Raw genomic sequence first — 19,735 nt, forward strand, 5'->3', positions numbered from 1 at the left:
ACTCTGTCACCCAGGGTAGAGTGCTGTGGCATCATCATGGCTCATGGCAACCTCAAATTCTTGGGTTCAAGTGATCCTCCTGCCTCAGCCTCCTGAGTAGCTGGGACTACAGATGCCTGCCACAACACCCAGCTAGTTTTTCTATTTTTAGTAGAGACAGGGTCTCGCTCACGTTCAGGCTGGTCTCCAACTCCTGAGCTCAAGCAATCTACCTGCCTTGGCCTCCCAGAGTGCTGGGATTACAGATGTGAGCCCCTGTACCCAGCCATGGCTGAATTTTTTCAATTCACTAACATTTATTTTGAACATTCAGTACAGGCCAGTCTTGGGCTAGTAGATATAAAGGTGTCTGAGCAGCAGCTCAGCCCTCCAAGGGCACATCCTCTGGGTCAGGAGGGCTGACACCTTCTTTCTCCTCCCCTGTCAGAGCCCCTTGGAGTCACCCTCTGAGGAACTGAGGATGACACGGGATGAGGCACTGCCCGACTCCCACTCCGCACAGGGCTTTTATGAGAATTATGAGCCCAAGGAGATCCTGGGCAGGTAAGAGCAGGCTCTGTAGGGTGGAGTGGTCTCTGCTTGACCCTGAGTACTGACCCATTTCCATCCCCAAAGCAGTGTCCACTTGGAGAATCCCTTGGTTTGGAGTCCTGCCTTCCTGCAGCCAGGACAGACAAGAAGGGTATAAGATTAGCGGCCTCTCCTAGCAAAACATTCCCGGGTGCATGTCCAAACCCAGCTCTGGGCCACGTCAGGGATCAGGGGCCAGATGGAAGGTCAAGGCCCTGAAGAGTGTACCCCTTCTTTCTATGTGCTGAGAAAGGGCACTCAGCTAGGCATTAGGAAGCCTGAGACCAGGCTAGTCACTCATCAACTCTGGGCAAATCACATCTCTTGAGTCTTTATTTCATCATCCACTGTCCCCAAAAGTTCTAAGGGAGTTAGAGGAACATGTAAGTCACATAACAAGGGCAGAACATCTCTGCTGTGGCCTGGACCTGGGATTCCCCTGGGGTGGGGGGCCTCTGAAGCCATCTGTCCTCTGCACCCCCAGGGGCGTTAGCAGTGTGGTCAGACGCTGCATCCACAAGCCCACGTGCCAGGAATATGCCGTGAAGATCATCGACGTGACCGGTGGGGGCAGCTTTAGCTCCGAGGAGGCACAGGAGCTGCGGGAAGCCACGCTGAAGGAGGTGGACATTCTGCGCAAGGTCTCAGGGCTCCCCAACATCAGTGAGTGATGGCCCAAGCCACAGGAGGGCCCCAAGCCACCATGATTCTGCCCTGGTGACCCAACTCTGGGAGTGTGGCCCCACCATACAGCCAGCTAGAGCCAGCCAGAGCCATCTGGAGCATCTCTTGTGCCCTGAAGCTCAAAGTTCCCAGTTCTATCCTCACTGCTGGGACAGAAAGGGTTCCCAGCTAGGGATGGGTTCGGGCAGGGGAATGGGAGTTTGAAATCCCCAGACAGCCCACACCCATGATTAACTTTCTTTGGGTAACATCCTGATTCCGCCCCTCAGCTTTGACAGTTAGCCCACAGCAGCCTCAGTCCCCATGCCCCTGTCCCCAGCTGCCCCGGCTACCCGAGACCAGCTAGTTATTTCCATTTCAGTACAGCTGAAGGACACTTATGAGACCAACACTTTCTTCTTCTTGGTGTTTGACCTGTAAGTACCCAGCCCCAGAGCCAGGCACAGCCTGGGGTCTCTTGAAGAACCTCCCTCTGTGGTCCCCCACCCAGCCAACCCCTCACTGTGGATGCCAAGTAGGATCACAGATGCATTAGGCAGGTCAAGCCCTGGCCTCAGGCTGCCAGCTTTGGAAACCTGGGCCCACCAATTATGGGTTGGATCAATTTTGAGTATCAGTTTTCTCACTGCTGTTATGGAAGTAATAATAGCACAGTGAATGGCACAATATAAATGCTAGTAACTATTAACTTCAGTGACAATGATGATGGTGGGTCATTTGATGTTTATTCCGGGCCCTGAGGATACAGCAATGAAAAGACACACAAGGCCCCTGACTTGCAGTTATGTACATGCCTGTAACCACATGGACCATACAGGGACAGTTACATACACGTACAGTTATGTACATGTACTACAGTCCCCTCTTATCTGCAGTTTCTCTTTCTGAGGTTTCAGTTCCCATCATCCATCATTGTTTGAAAACAGGTGAGTACAGCACAGTGAGATGTTTTGACAGAGGGAGAGACACCACATTTGCATAATTTTTATTACAGCATACTATTATTGTTCTATTTAAGTATTGCTTTTAATTGTTCAGTGTGCCTGATTTATAAACTAAGGTATGTTATCATAGGTTTGGACAGCTAGATGGTTGGCATGTTCAAGAGAAGGAAGCCAGGGGTGGGGACAGAGAAGGTGGAATGAGCTTGTGGAGACTGGCAGGATTTAAGGTGGGACAGTACCAAAGACCAGATTCTGCAGGCATTTTAGTCATGGTAAAGAGTTTGGAGGGCCCAGAGAGGGAGGGAGGGAGGTGGGATCTGATTTACTTCGCACCAAGATCCCACTGGCTCTCTGGGGATGAGTGTAAGGAGGCCAGAGTGGACGGGAGAGGTCAGCAGTATCAGGCGGAGAGGCAAGTGGTCAGAACTGCACTTAGGGTATAGTCCAAACATTGATATCATCATCTTTGTCATCATTCTCTGCTTCTGCGCCAACAGGGTTAGCATGATGAGCTCCTTATCGCTAAGCATCAGATGCGAGTGATACAAAGTGCTCTGTGGACTGTGTGTTCAAGACTTAACATCATTTTTATTAGACATGTTCCCAGGGAAGGGAGCTCTTCAGCATCTGTGCCCCTCCCTATTGAATTCTCACTGCAGAACGTAAATCTCTGCTGTGACACGAATCATTGTAGAGGTGTCTTGATTTCCGCCCAGAACAGCTATTTAGGGGCTGGATATACAGCCCTGGAAATTAAGTAGATATTGTATCACTGGAACATTTCATACTGTAGCTGTATTGAGTATGTACAGTTTTATCTGACTTTGAGATGCAGTTTAACTTGGCATGTGTGTGCAATTGGACTGTTAGCTCCAGGAATGCAGGAGCTTGCACGGTTCCTGGTGTTCCCCGGCAAATCTTTGTTCTGCTGCTGCTAATAGCAAATTCTTCTAGTACCTTTCATAAGAACTAGAATGACGAAAACTAGATTCACACATTGCCCTTCAGGAATACAGTACAGTTACTGTATAAAACAAGGGTCAGTAAATTTACCTCTATAAATTCCAGGTGTCTTCTCAAACAGGGCCCCCTCTTTACCCCACCAGCCCAAACCAAGGACTTGTCATGCCTCTTCAGGAAGCTGGCTGGAAATCTTCTACCTCCATTCTCCTCCCCTTTTGCTCTAGGAATCCCAGTGGAGGGGAGGGGGGCAGGAGATACACATTTCTCTACCTAGCCAAGGGAGACTTTCCTAGGACCCCTCCAGACTTGACCAGCAAACCCTGATCAGCTGTACTGGCCTGTACAGTCATGGGGGCAGCTCAGATGTCTTTAACCTTTGAAGAAGTTGCTTAGGGTACCCTATTAAAAATAGGATAGCTATTTTTAATTTTGCCCTGAGGAGCCCTCCAAAGAATTAACTGGATTGTTCCAACAGAGACCTCTTTCTAGATCATCTTAAGGAGAAGACTGAACCACAATTCTTAATCCTACAAAGAACAAACTTTGCTCTTCCAATGCTTGCTTGTCATAGCTAATTCTTTCCATTTGTTCCCTGGGAAAGTAGCTCAGGGTCCCCTTTTGGATCCCCTAGACCCTGACAGACCCAGCCTGTGATGTCACTGCACAGACCCAGGGATTCTCACCCTCTCTCCAGCCTCCTTTGTTCTTCTTTCCAGTCTCCCCAGAGTTCTCTATTTCCTCCCGAGTTCTCCCCTCCCAGACCACAACCTACTGTGCTTGCGGGAGCATCAGCATCTGCTTCCAGTGTCAGAAGGGTGGGGGCGGGAGATTACTCTTGGGGAGTAGGAAGAGGAGGAGAGGTGGTGGTCTTGGGATCAATCTAGCTACACGTCCTGTTCCCACAGGATGAAGAGAGGGGAGCTCTTTGACTACCTCACTGAGAAAGTCACCTTGAGTGAGAAGGAGACTAGGTAAGGCTCCATTTGCCCTCTCTCCAGTCTTCTCCCTATGTCCTACTGCTACGGGCTGAGTCATGGAGTGCGTGCCACTGGCTTTGCTGGCCTCCTTCCCTCCCGGGCAGTCTGGACTAGTCCAGCTTGTCCTGAGTCCTCCCTCACCTTCTGTGTGGCTGACTCCCTGCCTATTACTTGATCCACAGAGTGGGAGAGTAACATATGTCTGCCCCCTACCTCAGGAAGATCATGAGAGCCCTGCTGGAGGTGATCTGTACCTTACACAAACTCAACATTGTGCATCGGGACCTGAAGCCTGAGAACATCCTCCTGGATGACAACATGAACATCAAGCTCACAGACTTTGGCTTTTCCTGCCAGCTGGAGCCAGGAGAGAAGCTGCGAGGTCTGTGAACAAGGGTTTGGCCCATGTCAAGAGCTCAGGCTCTCATCAGTTCTCTCAGGAACAGAGGTTTCTCCCTTAATTTTTCCCCAGAACAAAAATCCTACCATTTAGGGCTGGGCACAGTGGCTCACACCTGTAATCCCAGCACTTGTTAGGCTGAGGCACTTGGATTGCCTGAGCTCGGGAGTTCAAGACCAGCCTGAGTTACAAGCAAGACCTTGTCTCTAAAAATAGCCAGGCGTTGTGGCAGGTGCCTGTAGTTCCAGGTACCTGGGAGGCAAGCCCAACAGTTTGAGGTTGCTATGAGCTATGACACCACAGCACTCTACCAAGTGGGCAACAAAGTGAGACTGTCTCAAAAAAAACAAAAATCCTATCATTTATGCAAAAATTGTTACTGGAAGAGGGGCTGGGTTTCTCTTCAGGTAAGTCCTCTTCCCAGTAATGAATGGCCAAGATGGCTAGAAGTGACCAGGGGAACAATGGGCCCCAACAGTGGCCCTATGAGCCAGTACCCTGGCCCTACCCTTGGCCCTGCAGTTGGCTGGTGTTTGGAGAGTCCCAGCCCATGCACCATTCCTATCCCATCTGTTCTTTGGGGCTTCCTCTTCTGAGTGCCCCAGGCTGACTTGTCCTGATGGTACCTGTTCCTTTAGAGGTTTGTGGGACCCCCAGTTATCTGGCCCCTGAGATCATTGAGTGCTCCATGAATGATGACCATCCAGGCTATGGGAAGGAAGTGGACATGTGAGTGTGTTGTTGGAAGGAGGGAAAAAGGAGGGAGGTGAACCTTTGGCAAGACCACATGGCTGGAGAGGGAGGGAACAGCGGAAACTACAGCTGGTCCCTGATGCTGGTGTGGTCAGTGTCCCTAATGCCCCAGGTGGAGTACGGGCGTCATCATGTACACCCTGCTGGCCGGCTCCCCACCCTTCTGGCACCGGAAGCAGATGCTGATGTTGAGGATGATCATGAGTGGCAACTACCAGTTTGGCTCACCTGAGTGGGACGATTACTCAGACACCGTGAAGGACCTGGTGAGAGGCAGGCCTACTGGCTCCTGGACTAGGATGAGGGCAAAGGTCCATGGAGGGGAGGGAGTATACTGTGCCCCAGTATGGAAGAGCCCACCAGGAGAGACCCCACGTTTCCTGAAATGTTGGGGGGGACCTTGATGTCTCCTTTCCCCTCTCCTATCCTCTCAGGTCTCTCGCTTCTTGGTGGTGAACCCCCAGAACCGCTATACAGCAGAAGAGGCCTTGGCACATCCCTTCTTCCAGCAGTATGCAGTGGAAGAAGTGCGTCACTTCAGCCCCCGGGGGAAATTCAAGGTACCGAAGCTCCCCTTGACCCAGGCCTGGGGCGGTTGCTACTGGCTCCCTAAGTCTAGGTCTGCAAGCCCCCTTGCTCTCCCCACCAGGGTTCCTGACATCCCTCTGGGGTTTCCAGAGCACTTGCCCTTCCACTCCCACTCACCCTGTAATGGTTCCAGTTCAACTTCTTGCTTCAGAGAAGGCAGGCGTCAGCTGACTGGCTCCACTGGCCTAAGTCCCTGTGCATGCTGGCAGGGTGGAGATGGGTGGACACAAGGAAGGGCCTGGCAGAAGCTGTCTAAGTCTTTGTAGCAAAAAGCTCAATGCTCCTCTGTGCTGCAGGAGATGGGGGCTGCCAGTTCAGGGTTCCCCATCCCGGCCCTATGTAGGTGATTGCCCTGACAGTGCTAGCTTCAGTGCGGATCTACTATCAGTATCGCCGGATGAAGCCTGTGACAAGGGAGATCGTCATCCGTGACCCGTACGCCCTTCGGCCTCTGCGCCGACTCATCGACGCCTATGCTTTCCGAATTTATGGCCACTGGGTGAAGAAGGGGCAGCAGCAGAACCGGGCTGCCCTCTTTGAGAACACACCCAAGGCTGTGCTCCTCTCCCTGGCTGAAGAGGACTTCTGAGGGGCTGGCAGGTGGGATAGGGCTGGGATGACAGGTAAAGGGGGAAACCACAGAAATATAAGTCAAAGGAGTGAGACTGTGTGCAGGCCTCTGTGCAAAAGAGCACTTGTTCCAGGCCAGGAACCCCTGGAATGGAGGCTACAATCCCCTCTCAAAGGCTCTGCACAGGAGAGGTATTCCTACCATAGGGCAATAAATGCAGACTGGGGCAGGCCACTGCAGCGTGGGGTGGAGCAGATGTGGTTCCCTCCTGCTTCTCCACTTTCCAGTAGTGCTACCATCTCAGTTTCTGTTTATGGGAGGCTCTGAGTTACTCTCTTCCCCTGAGGCCCTCTTCCCTTAGGGTCTCTGGGTGAGGATAAAAGATACTGAAATGTGGCTTGGCGCCTGTAGCTCAGCAGCTAGGGCACCAGCCACATACACTGAGGCTGGCGGGTTTGAACCCAGCCCAGGCCCACAAAAAAACAATGACAATTACAAAAACAAACAAACAAACAAAAAAAAAACGCCAGGCATTGTGGTGGGCGCCTCTAGTCCCAACTACATGGGAAGCTGAGGCAAGAGAATTGCTTAAGCCTAAGAGTTGGAGGCTGCTGTGAGCTGTGATACCATAGCACTCTACCGAGGGTGACATAGTAATACTCTGTCTCAGAAAAAAAAAAAAAAGATACTGAAATGTTTGAGATACATAATCACAGGAGATTTTACTAAACTCATAACATCCAGTGACATCACGGGAGCAGGTTACTCTTCAAGGACATGTTTTTAGAAGCATATGGATGCCCTTACATAATTAATGACAGAAGGGGAAGCTTTTGATATCAGTCTTTTGGAGTATTATTTGCTTTGTGACTCCCACAATGCACATTTTCACCTGGTAAATCATTCAGTTCTCCCAGACCCTTTAAGATTGATGTTGTGCTTTAAAAAGCCCACATGGGCTCAGCACCTGTGGCTCAAGTGGCTAAGGCGCCAGCCACATACACCTATGGTGGCAGGTTCAAATCCAGCCCAGGCCCGCCAAACAACAATGACGGCTGCAACCAAAAAATAGCCAGGTGTTGTGGTGGGCACTTGTGGTTCCAGCTACTTGGGAGGCGGAGGCAGAAGACTTGCTTGAGCCCAGGAGTTGGAGGTTGTTGTGAGCTGTGATGCCACAGCACTCTAGCCAGGGGGACAGCTTGAGACTCTGTCTCAAAAAATAAATAAATAAATAAATAAATAAAAAGCCCACATGACAGCATTTTACATAAAGGAAATTAAGTTTCTTTGGAGGATCATGAAATACTACAGGCAAGGCAAATGAAGAAAGCATTTCCCTTCTATAGTAATTTTTTGGGGAGACAAAGAGAACTGGGCACATTCTGCCTTGGGGAAACAATATTAGATTCTAGAATCAGATGGAGGCTGGACGCCCATAGGTCAATGGAATCAGACAGGGAGCAAGTAGGACAGAATAGATTTAAAAATTTTTAACTAACTGCCTTCCAGAACACTGTTCCAATTATGTATTTAGCTCCTGCATGGGTAATGCCTGACCTCTAAGAGACACACCCAGCTCCCAGCCACAGTCAATAAGCTGGTCCCCTTCTCCAAGAGACAGTGGCAGCCCTCCTCTGTGGGTTAGAGTCCTTTTCTGCCCCAGGGAGAGGCACCTGCCACAGATGGACAGGAGACAAGGAAGGAATTCTTTTTTGAGGCTGAAGTTGAAGAGCTTGAAGTCTAGCTGTGTTTGGGATATGGCCAGGGAAAGATACCGGTACCATGGAGGACTCTCCTTCCCTGTGCATGGCTGCTCACAGCTCCTCAGGTGATCGGCCTGTACTGGAAGCACAGCGGAAGCCCAGGTTGTCTGAGGCTGAATCTGGAGTATTGCCCATCCTGCCACCAGAGAAAGGGAAAACAAGTGAACATTCCTTGACAAAGGAACCTGGGGACTAAGCCAACTTCCATGCCCAGCCCCCTAAGGCCTGCTGTGGTCTGGTATGCCTGAGAACTGGGGAGGGTATGGTCTGCAAAGAAACCTGGTGTGAGGGCAGGACCTGGGTGAGTGCCACTCCTGGGGCAAGGGGATAAGAAAAGGACAGGGTGGGGGAAGTGAGAGTGGCCCTGAGAGGCTACACTGGAGGGTGGGAAAGACAGTGATTGATAACTTCTACTATTAGGGTTTAGAATAACTCAGCACTAATCAGCATCTCATATTTTTCAAAGAACTTTTACCGATATGCCTTCATTTACCATTTCCCAACTGTTCTGCTACTCTGGAAGGCAGGATACATTCACCAATTTTATTTTATTTTATTTTATTTTATTGTTATTTATTTATTTTGGAGACAGTCTTACTTTGTCGCCCTCAGTAGAGTGCCATGGCATCACAGCTCATAGCAACCTCAAACTCTTGGGCTTAAGCAATTCTCTTGCCTCAGCCTCCTGAGCAGCTGAAACTACAAGTGCCCACCACAACCTTTGCCTATTTTTTAGAGATGGGGATCTCACTCTTGCCCAGGCTGGTCTTGAACTCTTGGGCTCAAGCTATTCACCTGCCTTTGCCTCCCAAAGTGCTGGGATTACAGGCGTGAGTCACCATGGCTGGCCTATAGTCACCATTTTTCAAACCTGGAATCAGATACTAGAAAAATAGAAATGTCTTCTCCAAGACTAACCATTGCTTCAGTGGTTCTATCCAGTTTCTCACACTAAGTTGTCCTGAAAATGGACATAAGGAAAATTCAGGGGTTTCAATGCGTCACAGAAACATTAGCAACTCTGATACCCAGAGGCCATAGAAACAGAGGCCTCTCTACAGTCTTCAAGGAATCCAGGGGTGGAAGGAGTTGCAGAGATCAACAAAATTCAATCTACAGACGAATGAAGTAGAAAGAGTCCTAGAAAGAAACTCAGGAGACAAGGATTCTACACTATTCAGGTGCCACCATTAACCATCGTGTGAAATGAGCAGTTCTCAGCCCCTCCCTGAGCCTTTTTTCCTTGATTATAAAACATTGATTTTTGTGTCAATGTTTTTCAAATTGTGTGTCCAGCAATTTGAAGAGTCAATAATTCCATGACCACCAGCAATGACCTATTGATGTGGACATTCCACTCCCCTGCCCACCTAGTTGTGAGGACAAGAGGAGAAACCCATATAATTAAGATGCTGACCACATAGTCTCCTTTGGTACAGAGAGCTGGCAGGGAAAAGTTACAAGTTATCTTAGGCCTTTGTGCTTTTCACAGCAAACAACACTTGCTTTCTTTTCTGTGCGCACATCTCTTGGTGGACACAGCACCAACATCAGCTCTGGTGCTGCCTGTGCTCTAGAAGCCCAGGATCTAGACCTGCAGCCCCTGCTACTAAGATGTACATTCCCTGGGACCAAGCCCCTTACCTGGTGGTGACCCGGGCTCGGTGATTGGCAGAGCCATCAGCTGTATCGATCCAGGATGCCCCGCGAAGGACACGCATGTCCTGGCCAGCAGCCTTGTATGGCGATGCTGTCCACTCCCACACATTGCCCAGGAGGTCATAGAGGCCTATAACACAACAAGTGGGTTAGTTCAAAGCTAGGAACCACCAAACCACCCCTCCTCCCCATACAATGCCCAAACAAATTTGGGGTAGAAAGAGGTGTTTCTCTCTGCCTCATCTATCAGACAGAATGATCCCACCAAGCACTGACAGCAACCTGATGAGAAATCTTACCATAGTTATTCTGTGGAGGGAAGGCATTCACTGGGGAGACTCCATGGAAGCCATCCTCAGCTTTGTCACCCTTGGGGAACTTTCCCTGGTGGGAGAAATAAAGACTAAAGGATTTACCATCCTGTCATAAGGCAGGTCTCTGCCTAAACAGAGGAAAACCAAGGTCATCTTGCTGTATCATGTGGAGGGAGGAGGGCATGGAGCAGGGGAGGTCCTATCCTGAACTCCCAAACAGGATGCCCCAGTTGGATTAGGAAGAGTGTTTCTCCTGTGCCCATGGTGGTCCATGTCAAGCCCATCCCATTCCTGCTTCCTTCACTCTCAGCAACTTCCTCACCTCTGCCTCAAACCCCACAAGCCATGATGCCTTGAAAAGAGAGCTCTCTCCTCCTCTGTCTTGCACCCCCTGTCTGAGCACGGGGGTCCTAGCCCTGCCTGGCTCTCAGGAAGACAACATCTCTTTCCCCACTTAGCACCAACAGAATGAACTCCTCCTCATCTGCCCTGACTCCACCTTCCCTATCTCCTGCTCTTAACCGCCAAAATTCTTCAAAAAGTAACCTACATTTGCTGATGCAATTTGTTTAACTGATTCATGGTTGTTCTCATTAGAACTGGTGTTCAGCTGCCACCACTCTATAGAGGCTACTCTTACAAAATGGAAGATGAAAAGGTTAAAATACACTCAACAGTACTATGTGCTAGGTCAGTTTCATTTATCTCTTTTAATTTAATCTTCACAGCCTTGTCAGGCAGGTGCTGCCTCCATTTAAAAACCAACCATAGACCTGCAGTCCCAGCTACCTCAAAACATTAATAGTTACCAAAGATCAGAATAAGTCAGATTTGTCTTTCTGCAAAGCTCTGATTCTAAGCCAATGATGTCTAAAATAGGTCAGCCTAACCCTTAGGCCCTTTTCAATGCTAAAGCTGTGCTATCCCTCCCTCTATAGAGTCTCCCCAGGGTATTTCATACTTGCCAAGATCTGCAAGATATGCTGGATTCTCTAACCCAGACCTTTGTTCTAAACTTCAGGCTCCTATTTATATATATATATATATTTTTTTGAGACAGAGTCTCACTGTTACCCTGGGTAGAATGCAGTGGCATCACAGCTCACAGAAACCTCAAACTCTTGGTCTTAAACGATTCTCTTGTCTCAGCCTCCCAAGTAGCTGTGACCACAGGCGCCTGCCACGATACTGGGCTATCTTTTTGTGGCAGTTGTCATTATTGTTTAGCTGTCCCAAGCTAGGTTTGAACCTGCCAGCCTCAGTGTATGTGGCTGGTGCCCTACCCAGTGATTTTTCATCATATAAATGTCCCAAAGGCACTTCAAACTAAGTTGATCCTAAACTGATCAAGTTCTATCCCTCTGACCCGTGACATGCATGTTACCTATTCTGGATAATGGTAGTACCATCACCATGCTGTCTACACCCCGACTTCTGATTAATTACCAAAGCCTGCCCATCCTCTCAGACATGCCTCTTACATTTGGCTTCCTCTTTTGATTCCACTTCCAGTTTGAGTGTTGATAATCCCTGGGACCACTGCCACAGCCTCAAATTCAAAGACCCTTGCCATAACTGCAGCCAGACTTCATCTGGTCCTGTGCGAATCAGCAACAACTAGCATCCCTGCACATCAACGTCATACTGTTACTCCCATTAAAACCCTGTCTTAGGAGGCACCAGGGCTGGCGGGTTCGAGCCTGGCCTGGGTCAGCTAAACAACAATGACAATTGCAACAAAAGAATAGCCGGGCATTGTGGTGGGCACTGGCAGTCCCAGCTACTTGGGAGGCTGAGGCAGGAGAATCACTTGAGCCCAAGAGTTTGAGGTTGCTGTGAGCTGTGATGCCATGGCACTCTACCCAGGACGACGTAGTGGGACTCTGTCTCAAAAAAACAGAAACAAACAAAAAACCCCTGTTTAGCTCTTCACTGCCTGGAGGGTAAAATCTAAAACCTTTGCTTGGCACACATGGTCCTCCATAAACTTCGCCCAGCCCACTCTCTACTTCATCTCCTTCATCCCCATTTCTCTGTGCTCCAGCCTCCCTGGACATGTCACATCTCTGACAGGGTGGACCAGTGCCAGTCTACAAACTATCTGTTACCAGTTCATGTCGAGGTAAGTACAGAAATTGAGTCAGCATTGAGAAATGTGTTAACTGGACTCAGATTGGATAAATGAGCAAAACCAGCACTTGTGCTGTTTCCTATGGTCGGAATGCCCCTTTTTTTATTTTACACTTGACAAACTTCTATTCAATCAGCTCAAATGTCACCCTCTCTAAAAGTAATCCCCAGCACCCTCAGGCAGTGATTTCCTCCCCTACTCTGCAAATCTTTAATATACAGTATTTACCATGTTCTCCTTTGCTTTGCCAGTTTATCAGTACCATTAGAACACAGAGCCCTCTGAATCCCACAGCCTTATACAGTGCCTGGCTTATGGCAAGTCTCAATCAATGCTTGGTCTAAGGAGACACAGGTCTTACCTGCCACAGGTTGGTGCGGTTTGGCTGGAACCGGTTCCCCCAGGGGTAAATCTGACCTGTCAGGAGGATAAGAAGATAGCAGAGGAGGGAGAGGTGAAGAGTTGGAGAAGAAAAAGGGCAGAAAGAGTGATGGAACCAAAGGAAGTTAAAAGATGATGAGAAAAAAAGAGTGAGCTTACTTTTATTTCCCCATGCCCATCCCCTACTTCACTAGATTTCATTAGAGTCTCTGACTTCCTAATTTGCTCCAGGGCAGTGCAATTCTAAGTGTGGTTCTGGGACCAGTGCCAGTCTGTAAACTATCTGTTCCCAGCCCATGTGGAGATAAATACAGAAATTGAGTAAACATCGAGAAATGTGTCAACTGGACTTAGATTGGATAAATGAACAATCAAGAAGCAATCTCATTTGTCATACTTTGATTACTGATGTATCCACAATCAAACACCAGTTCATTCAAAGAGTGTGCAGAGGTATATAGTGTAGGGAATTTATTTTCATTCTCATAGCCTCTTTTTTTTTTCTTAGAGACAGGTCTTGATCTGTTGCCCTAGCCTGGAGTGAAGTGGCCTGATAATCGCTCACTGCAGCCTTGAACTCCTGAGCTTGAATGATCCTCCTACCTCAGCCTCCCCAGAAGCTGACACCATAGGCATGCACCACCTTACCTGGCCTCATAACTTTTTGTGCAGTTAGGATTATAGAATGATAGTTATTAGTATACAGTGACTTTTTATATTAATCCCTGCACTATATGGAAGAAATGTGTAGTTTTGGTAGTACTTCTTTTTCCCTATGCTAAGTTTTTCTGATTATATTCATTGAAATGTAACAAACATGTGGAATCTCCAACAATAAAATATTTTATGTCTGTTTTTTCAGTTCACTTTTCCAGTTACTAATTTTTATGGTATTTTATAGATGTATTGGTCTGAGATGTTATTAAAAATGAAAAAAAGGTCAAGTGCAATGACTCATGTCTGTAACCTTAGCACTCTGGAAGGCCAAGGTGGGAAGATCACTGTCGCCAGGAATTTGAGACTGGCCTGGATTACTACATAGTAAGATGCTCTACTCTACTGAAAAAAAATGAGCCAGGTGTGGTGGTACACACCTGTAGTCTCAGCTACTTTGGAGGCTAAGGTAGGAGGATCACTGGAGCTCAGAGTTCAAGGCTGCAGTGAGCAGCTGTGATCATGCCACTGCACTCCAGCCTAGGGTGAGAGAAAACAGCCCTGTGTGAAAAAAAGAAAACAAAAAAGAACTCTCAAATCAACTGGTCTTTCACCATAGATATCTTAATAAGCATTAATCCAGGAAACATAGACCCTTCCCTCCCTGTGAAGGCCCCCATGGAGGGTGGGATGGAAAGAAGAAAGGTAAATTGCCTTGATATCTGTATACCCTTCAAGCCCCCTCGGGCAGCAAACTCCCACTCTTCCTCGGTGGGTAGTCGTTTCCCCCGCCAAGCACAGTAGGCACGAGCATCATTCCAGCTCACATGAACCACTGGGAGTTCCAGTCTCTCTCGGATGCCAGAGCCAGGACCTGCAGGCTAACAGCCAGGATGTAGTGAGACAGGCTTCTAGGAGCTCAGGAAAGGCTGAGAAAGACTAGGCTTAGGGTTCCTGATTTCAGCTTTTACCACTGGACAGAGCAAGGAAGTTGGAAGAGATAGCCTGGTAAGTGAAGAGTGTTCAGAGTCAGAAGAGACTACATGAAACTGAAGGGAGAAATAGGATGACAAGGGAAAAAATTAGGGGAAAGGAAACAGGACTGATTGGCTATTTCCCTGAAATTCCCCTATCATCCTTTAAACTCAGTGTTCCTAGATGTGCAAGAGGTATAAGGAAGCCAGACTTTGAGAAGAGGAGTAGGCAGGGGTAGAAACGAGGCAGAAGAATGAACTCTTACCTGCCTCCAAAATGCCTTTTCCACTGGAAGCCACCAGAGAACAGACTGCAAAAGAGAAGAAATAGGACTACAAGATGCACTGGCCCAGCAAGGGCACCTTCCTCACTGAGCTACAGGAGGCGGGACAGAAACTTCAAACTGAGGCTCAAGTGGTCAGAGTAAGTCTATGGCTGGAATCTTTGAAGAATGACATCTCACCACCCATACTAGACATTGTGCTAAACTTTTTTGCTGGTTCAAAAAGTGTTTTGAGCCCTGTTTTGACAAAGATCATCATCAGTCTCTCAATGCAAGAACTAGCTAAGGGTTAACTTCCTAGGAATGTGTGTTCATCTGATTCTTCCAGGGTGGGCTTGTCTTGCTTCTTTCTGCCTCCAGGTCTCACGTCTACTTGTCCACTGTGGCCCAAGTGACCCCATATGGCAATAGGATGCTCCGTCCAAGTCCCACTCCCATTTAAGGCCAGGTTCTCTCACCTTCATTTGCTGGGTCACTTTGTTTCTTAGCTCACTGGAGACTAAGTCCTCAAACACAAAGCTCCACCCAAACACCTCAGCCTCTGTCCGGTACTTTTTCTCCCTGACAAAATCCCTGCAAAGAGATATTTCACCTGGGTTAGCTGATAAGAGTTCCATGCCCTACTACCATCCTCTCCTACTCCAGGAAACCTAATATATCTAATATATCATTGTCCTATGAGTCACACACCTGGGAATTTTAACCACCACCAAGGAATTAACCTGAAAGCCTGAGAAGATTTTCTTTTAGATTAGGACATGATTCACATACGGTAAAATTTATTCTTGTTAGTGTCTAATGAAGATACAGAACAGGTCCATTAGCCACCCCAAACAATCCATCCCAGTGCCTCTATAGCTAGTGACCTATTTTTTGTCCCTATTGTTTTACCTTTTCCACAGTGCTATACAAAATGAAATCATATAGTACAGGCAGTCCCCAAGTTACAAATATCTGATCATATACAACTCTTACTTACAGAGGCTATTACAGATAAGTCCTCAAGTTACAAGTATCTGACCTACATACAACTTGCATTTATGAACGGAAGCTATTACAGGCAATAGGTAAATGTACCTGTTCCGACTTACATACAACTTCAACTTAAGAATAAACCTACAGAAGCCGTCTCATCATAACCCAGGGACTGCTTATGTGTAGTCTTTGGGGTTGGGATTCTTTTATTAGCAAAATGCTGCTGAGATTCAACCATGTTGCTGCCATCATTAGTAGTCTCTTCCTTTTTACAGGTGAGTTGTATTATATTGTGTGGATTATGGATATATCAGTATTTGTTTATACACTCGCCAGTTAAGGGTCAGGTGGGTTATCTCTAATTTTTGGAGATTATGAATAAAACCACCATGCAGGAGATTTAAGGGTGGAGAATAAGTCTTCGTCACATACCTAGTTTTGCAACAATCATGAGAGGTAGACAGAGTAAGTGTCTTTTTTTTTTTTTTGAATAAGTTATTTGTTTTGTTTTTTTTTGAGACAGAGTCTCACTGTGTCACCCTTGGTAGTGTGCCATGGCGTCACAGCTCACAGCAACCTCAAACTCTTGGGCTTACGCTTAAGCCCTAAGATTCTCTGTCCTCAGCCTCCCAAATAGCTGAGACTACAGGTGCCTGCCACAATGCCCAGCTATTTGTTCTTGTTGTTTGGCAGGCCTGGGCCAGGTTCAAACCCACCAGCCCCAGTGTATGTAGCTGGTGCCCTAGCTGCCGAGCTAGAGGCACCAAGCCAGGTGTCATAGTTATTAACTCCAACAGGTGAAACACACTAGGTCAAATAAAAATGACATGCCAAGATTTTAGAGTGGATTTTCATACAGTTTGCAATTTTAGTAAATTTCAGCAAATTGCCAAGGTAAGACAGGTTATTGTCTAGGGGGTAGCAGTATTCTGTCTGTTCCAGGGTTGTGATATGAAAATACATTGTTCACCCACCAAATGGACTTTGGGAATAGAGGAGGTAATCAAGAGATTTTGTAACAACTCATCAGCTCCATAGCATCTCACCAGTTTGACAATCTTTCACCAGAGAAACAGAGACAAATCATGGGTTCTAAGTAAAGTTTAGGGATTTGTTAGCAGTGCTATTACATTTTCATCATATAATAGGTCATCATTTGAAATATAAAAAGTGCATATCATACATCTGTCTGTTTGGTTGTTTCTGGCTGTCACAAAAGCTATAGCCTAATCAAAAGTGATTTCTCCTCCAATTTTTATAATTGCCCTGTTCAAAATACTTTTTTTTTTTTCTTTTTTAAGGCGGAGCCTCAAGCTATCCCCCTGGGTAGAGTGCCATGGCATCACACTCACAGCAACCTCCAACTCCTGGGCTCAAGTGAGTCTCCTGCCTCAGCCTCCCAAGTAGGTGGGACTACAGGCACCCGCCACAACGCCTGGCCATTTTTTGGTTGCAGCCATCATTGTTGTTTGGCAGGCCCGGGCTGGGGATTCGAACCCACCTCCTTAGGTGTATGTGGCTGGCGCCTTAGCCTCTTGAGCCACAGGCGCGGAGCCAATATTTTTTTTTAAGAGACAGAGTCTCACTTTATTGCCCTCCGTAGAGTGCCATGGAGTCACACAGCTTGCAGCACCCTCCAACTCCTGGGCTTAGGCAATTCTCTTGCCTCAGCCTCCTAAGTAGTTGGGATTACAGGTGCCCACCACAATGCCCAGCTATTTTTTTGTTGCAGTTTGGCCGGGGCTTGGTTTGAACCCACCACCCTTAGTATATGGGGCCAGCGCCCTAGCAGCTGAGGCACAGGTGCCACCCTTGTTCAAAATACTTTTTAAAAGCATATGTAAGGGCTTGGGGCCTGTAGCTCATCAGCTAAGGGTGCCAGCCAAATACACCAGAGCTGTTGGATTCAAATCTAGCCCAGGCCTGCCAAACAATGATAACTACAATCAAAAAATAGCTGGGTGTTGTGGCTGGCACCTGTAGTCCCAGCTACTTGGTAGGCTGAGGCAAGAGAATCGCTTAAGCCCAAGAGTCAGAGGTTGCTGTGAGCTGTGACACCACAGCACTCTAACCAGAGCAACATAGTGAGACTCTGTTTAAAAAAAAAAAAAATAATCGGGCGGTGCCTGTGGCTCAGTGAGTAGGGCCCGGCCCCACATACCAAGGGTGGCAGGTTCAAACCTAGCCCTGGCTAAACTGCAACAACAAAAAAAATAGTCAGGTGTTGTGGCCGGAGTCTGTAATCCCAGCTATTTGGGAGGCTGAGGCAAGAGAATCACCTAAGCCCAAGAGCTGAAGGTTGCTGTGAGCTGTGATGACACAGCACTCTACTGAAGGGAAGAAAGTGAGACTCTGTCTCTTAAAAAAAAAAAAAAAATCGGGCAGCTCCTGTGGCTCAAAGGAGTAGGGCACGGCCCCATATGCCAGAAGTGGCAGGTTCAAACCCAGCCCCAGCCAAAAACTGCCCCCCCCAAAAAAAATCATATATAAGCAATGCACACTGAATTCCACAAAAACTAGTAAATATAGGTAGATAAAAAGAAAAAAAGTAAAATTATTCATTATCATGTCAACTAAAAGATAAATCCTTCCAGATTCTCCCTCCCCATTCCTACTCAAGATTTTTTTTTTTGAGACAGTCTCACTGAGCTACAGGTACTGCCCATCTTTCAGATTTTTTATGCATATATATTCTATATATATAGTTGTTTTGGTTTTTTTTGAGACAGACTCTCACTTTGACACCCTGGGTTGAGTGCCATGGCGTTACAGCTCACAGCAAACTCAAGCTCTTCAGCTAAATCAATTCTCTTGCCTCAGTCTCCCAAGTAGCTAGGACTACAGGCGCCTGCCACAACACCCAGCTATTTTTTGGTTGGAGTTGTCATTGTTGTTTGGGAGGCCCAGGCTGGGTTTAAACCTGCCAGCTCTGGTGTATGTAGCTGGCACCCTAGCCGTTGAGCTACAGGCGCTGAACCTCTGTATAGTTTTTAAAAATGGGATCATACCCTGTACAGGGTGGACATAAAGTTCATGTGCACATGTGTTAAATTGCACATGAACTTTATATCCACCTTGTATATTATTTTGCAAGTTACTTTTTTCACCTAACATCTCGTTTAGCTCTCTCTTTCAACAAGATTTTTAATGGTTGTTAAGTATTATTATACTGATATATGTTTAAGTAATCCTTAAATTAAGATATTTGTTTACAATGTCATCTTTGTTACTGAATGTTTTGGATAACCTTAATCCTTCCTTAAAACAAATCCCTAGAGGTAGAGTCACCAGGTCCAAGGGTTTTAGGATTATACAAAAAATCATTACACTTACTTCAATCTCTGTGTCCTCAATTTTTTTCCTGCAACTTTTTATCTTGAAAATGTTTTAAGCCCACAAATACAATATTTAAGTCATTCCTCACATTGGCTTTGTCCTCTGCCCTTCCTGTGCCCCTCCCATTTCTCTTTCTTGCTCTCTATTTTTTTTCTTGTACCATCTGAAGTAAGTTACAGATCTTGATCATTTTTACTTCAGTTTCCCCAAAACATGGCCTTAGGAAAACAGAGGCAGCTCACCATGGTTTCTTAAAATGAGCTGAAACCACAATGTCTAACTCCTTAAACAATGCTATTTCCTTCAACCAATATACACAAAACCTTAAGAACTTCTCAGCTAGTATCTAAGACCCTTCTCCGAATCCTACCCTCCGCCCTCCCTCTCACCTCCACTCCACCCACCCCCATCCCCCCCACCCCAGCTGAAGGAGAGGTTTCTGTTGAGTGTTTGACTTTTGCTTATATTTCTCAGTGCTATGTTCAGGGTAATGGAAAACGCACTAGCTGGGCTGGGAGAGATGGCTCATGCCTGCAATCCTAGCTCTCTGGGAGACTGAGACAAGAGGACCAGCCTTAGCAAGAGAGACTTTGTCTCTACTAAGAATAAAAATTAGTCAGGAATGGCTCAGCGCCCATAGCACAGTGATTATGGCACTGAGGCTGGCAGGTTCGAGCCCAGCCTGGGCCTGCTAAACAACAATGACAACTGCAACAAAAAAATAGCTGAGTATTGTGGCGGGCGCCTGTAGTCCCAGCTGCCTGGGAGGCTGAGGTAAGAGAATTGCTTAAGCCCAAGAGTTTGAGGTTGCTGT

General features: G+C 47.2%; 2 protein-coding genes across 4 annotated transcripts in view; one reads left to right on the forward strand and one right to left on the reverse strand.

The window, feature by feature from the left end:
• Nucleotides 1–6,845, forward strand: part of PHKG1 (phosphorylase kinase catalytic subunit gamma 1) — a 9,789-nt gene extending 2,944 nt beyond the window's left edge. Inside the window, exons 2-10 of one of the 3 annotated variants that reach the window (XM_003794219.2) lie at nt 428–543; nt 1,055–1,233; nt 1,616–1,670; nt 4,067–4,132; nt 4,357–4,520; nt 5,177–5,267; nt 5,404–5,557; nt 5,726–5,851; nt 6,223–6,540. In XM_003794219.2, coding sequence (XP_003794267.1) covers nt 461–543; nt 1,055–1,233; nt 1,616–1,670; nt 4,067–4,132; nt 4,357–4,520; nt 5,177–5,267; nt 5,404–5,557; nt 5,726–5,851; nt 6,223–6,468 — 1,164 coding nt within the window. In that variant the 5' untranslated portion in view covers nt 428–460 and the 3' untranslated portion in view covers nt 6,469–6,540. Of the gene's footprint in view, nt 1–427; nt 544–1,054; nt 1,234–1,615; nt 1,671–4,045; nt 4,133–4,356; nt 4,521–5,176; nt 5,268–5,403; nt 5,558–5,725; nt 5,852–6,222 lie in introns of those variants that run through there. The other 2 variants (XM_012807881.1, XM_012807880.2) reach the window with 2 other exon arrangements.
• Nucleotides 6,846–8,096: 1,251 nt separating this feature from the next.
• On the reverse strand, nt 8,097–15,443 carry SUMF2 (sulfatase modifying factor 2). Its single transcript, XM_012807850.2, has 7 exons — nt 15,069–15,443; nt 14,593–14,637; nt 14,083–14,233; nt 12,679–12,734; nt 10,172–10,256; nt 9,858–10,002; nt 8,097–8,349 (listed from the first exon to the last, which is right to left on the reverse strand). Exons 1-7 carry the CDS (start codon nt 15,225–15,227, stop codon nt 8,265–8,267), a joined length of 726 nt encoding a protein of 241 aa, XP_012663304.1. The 5' UTR covers nt 15,228–15,443; the 3' UTR covers nt 8,097–8,264.
• Between the last annotated feature and the right edge of the window lie 4,292 nt (nt 15,444–19,735).

The sequence above is a fragment of the Otolemur garnettii genome, unplaced genomic scaffold (assembly GCF_000181295.1).
Source record: "Otolemur garnettii isolate 467f Iridium unplaced genomic scaffold, OtoGar3 scaffold00077, whole genome shotgun sequence".
NCBI lineage: Eukaryota > Metazoa > Chordata > Mammalia > Primates > Galagidae > Otolemur > Otolemur garnettii.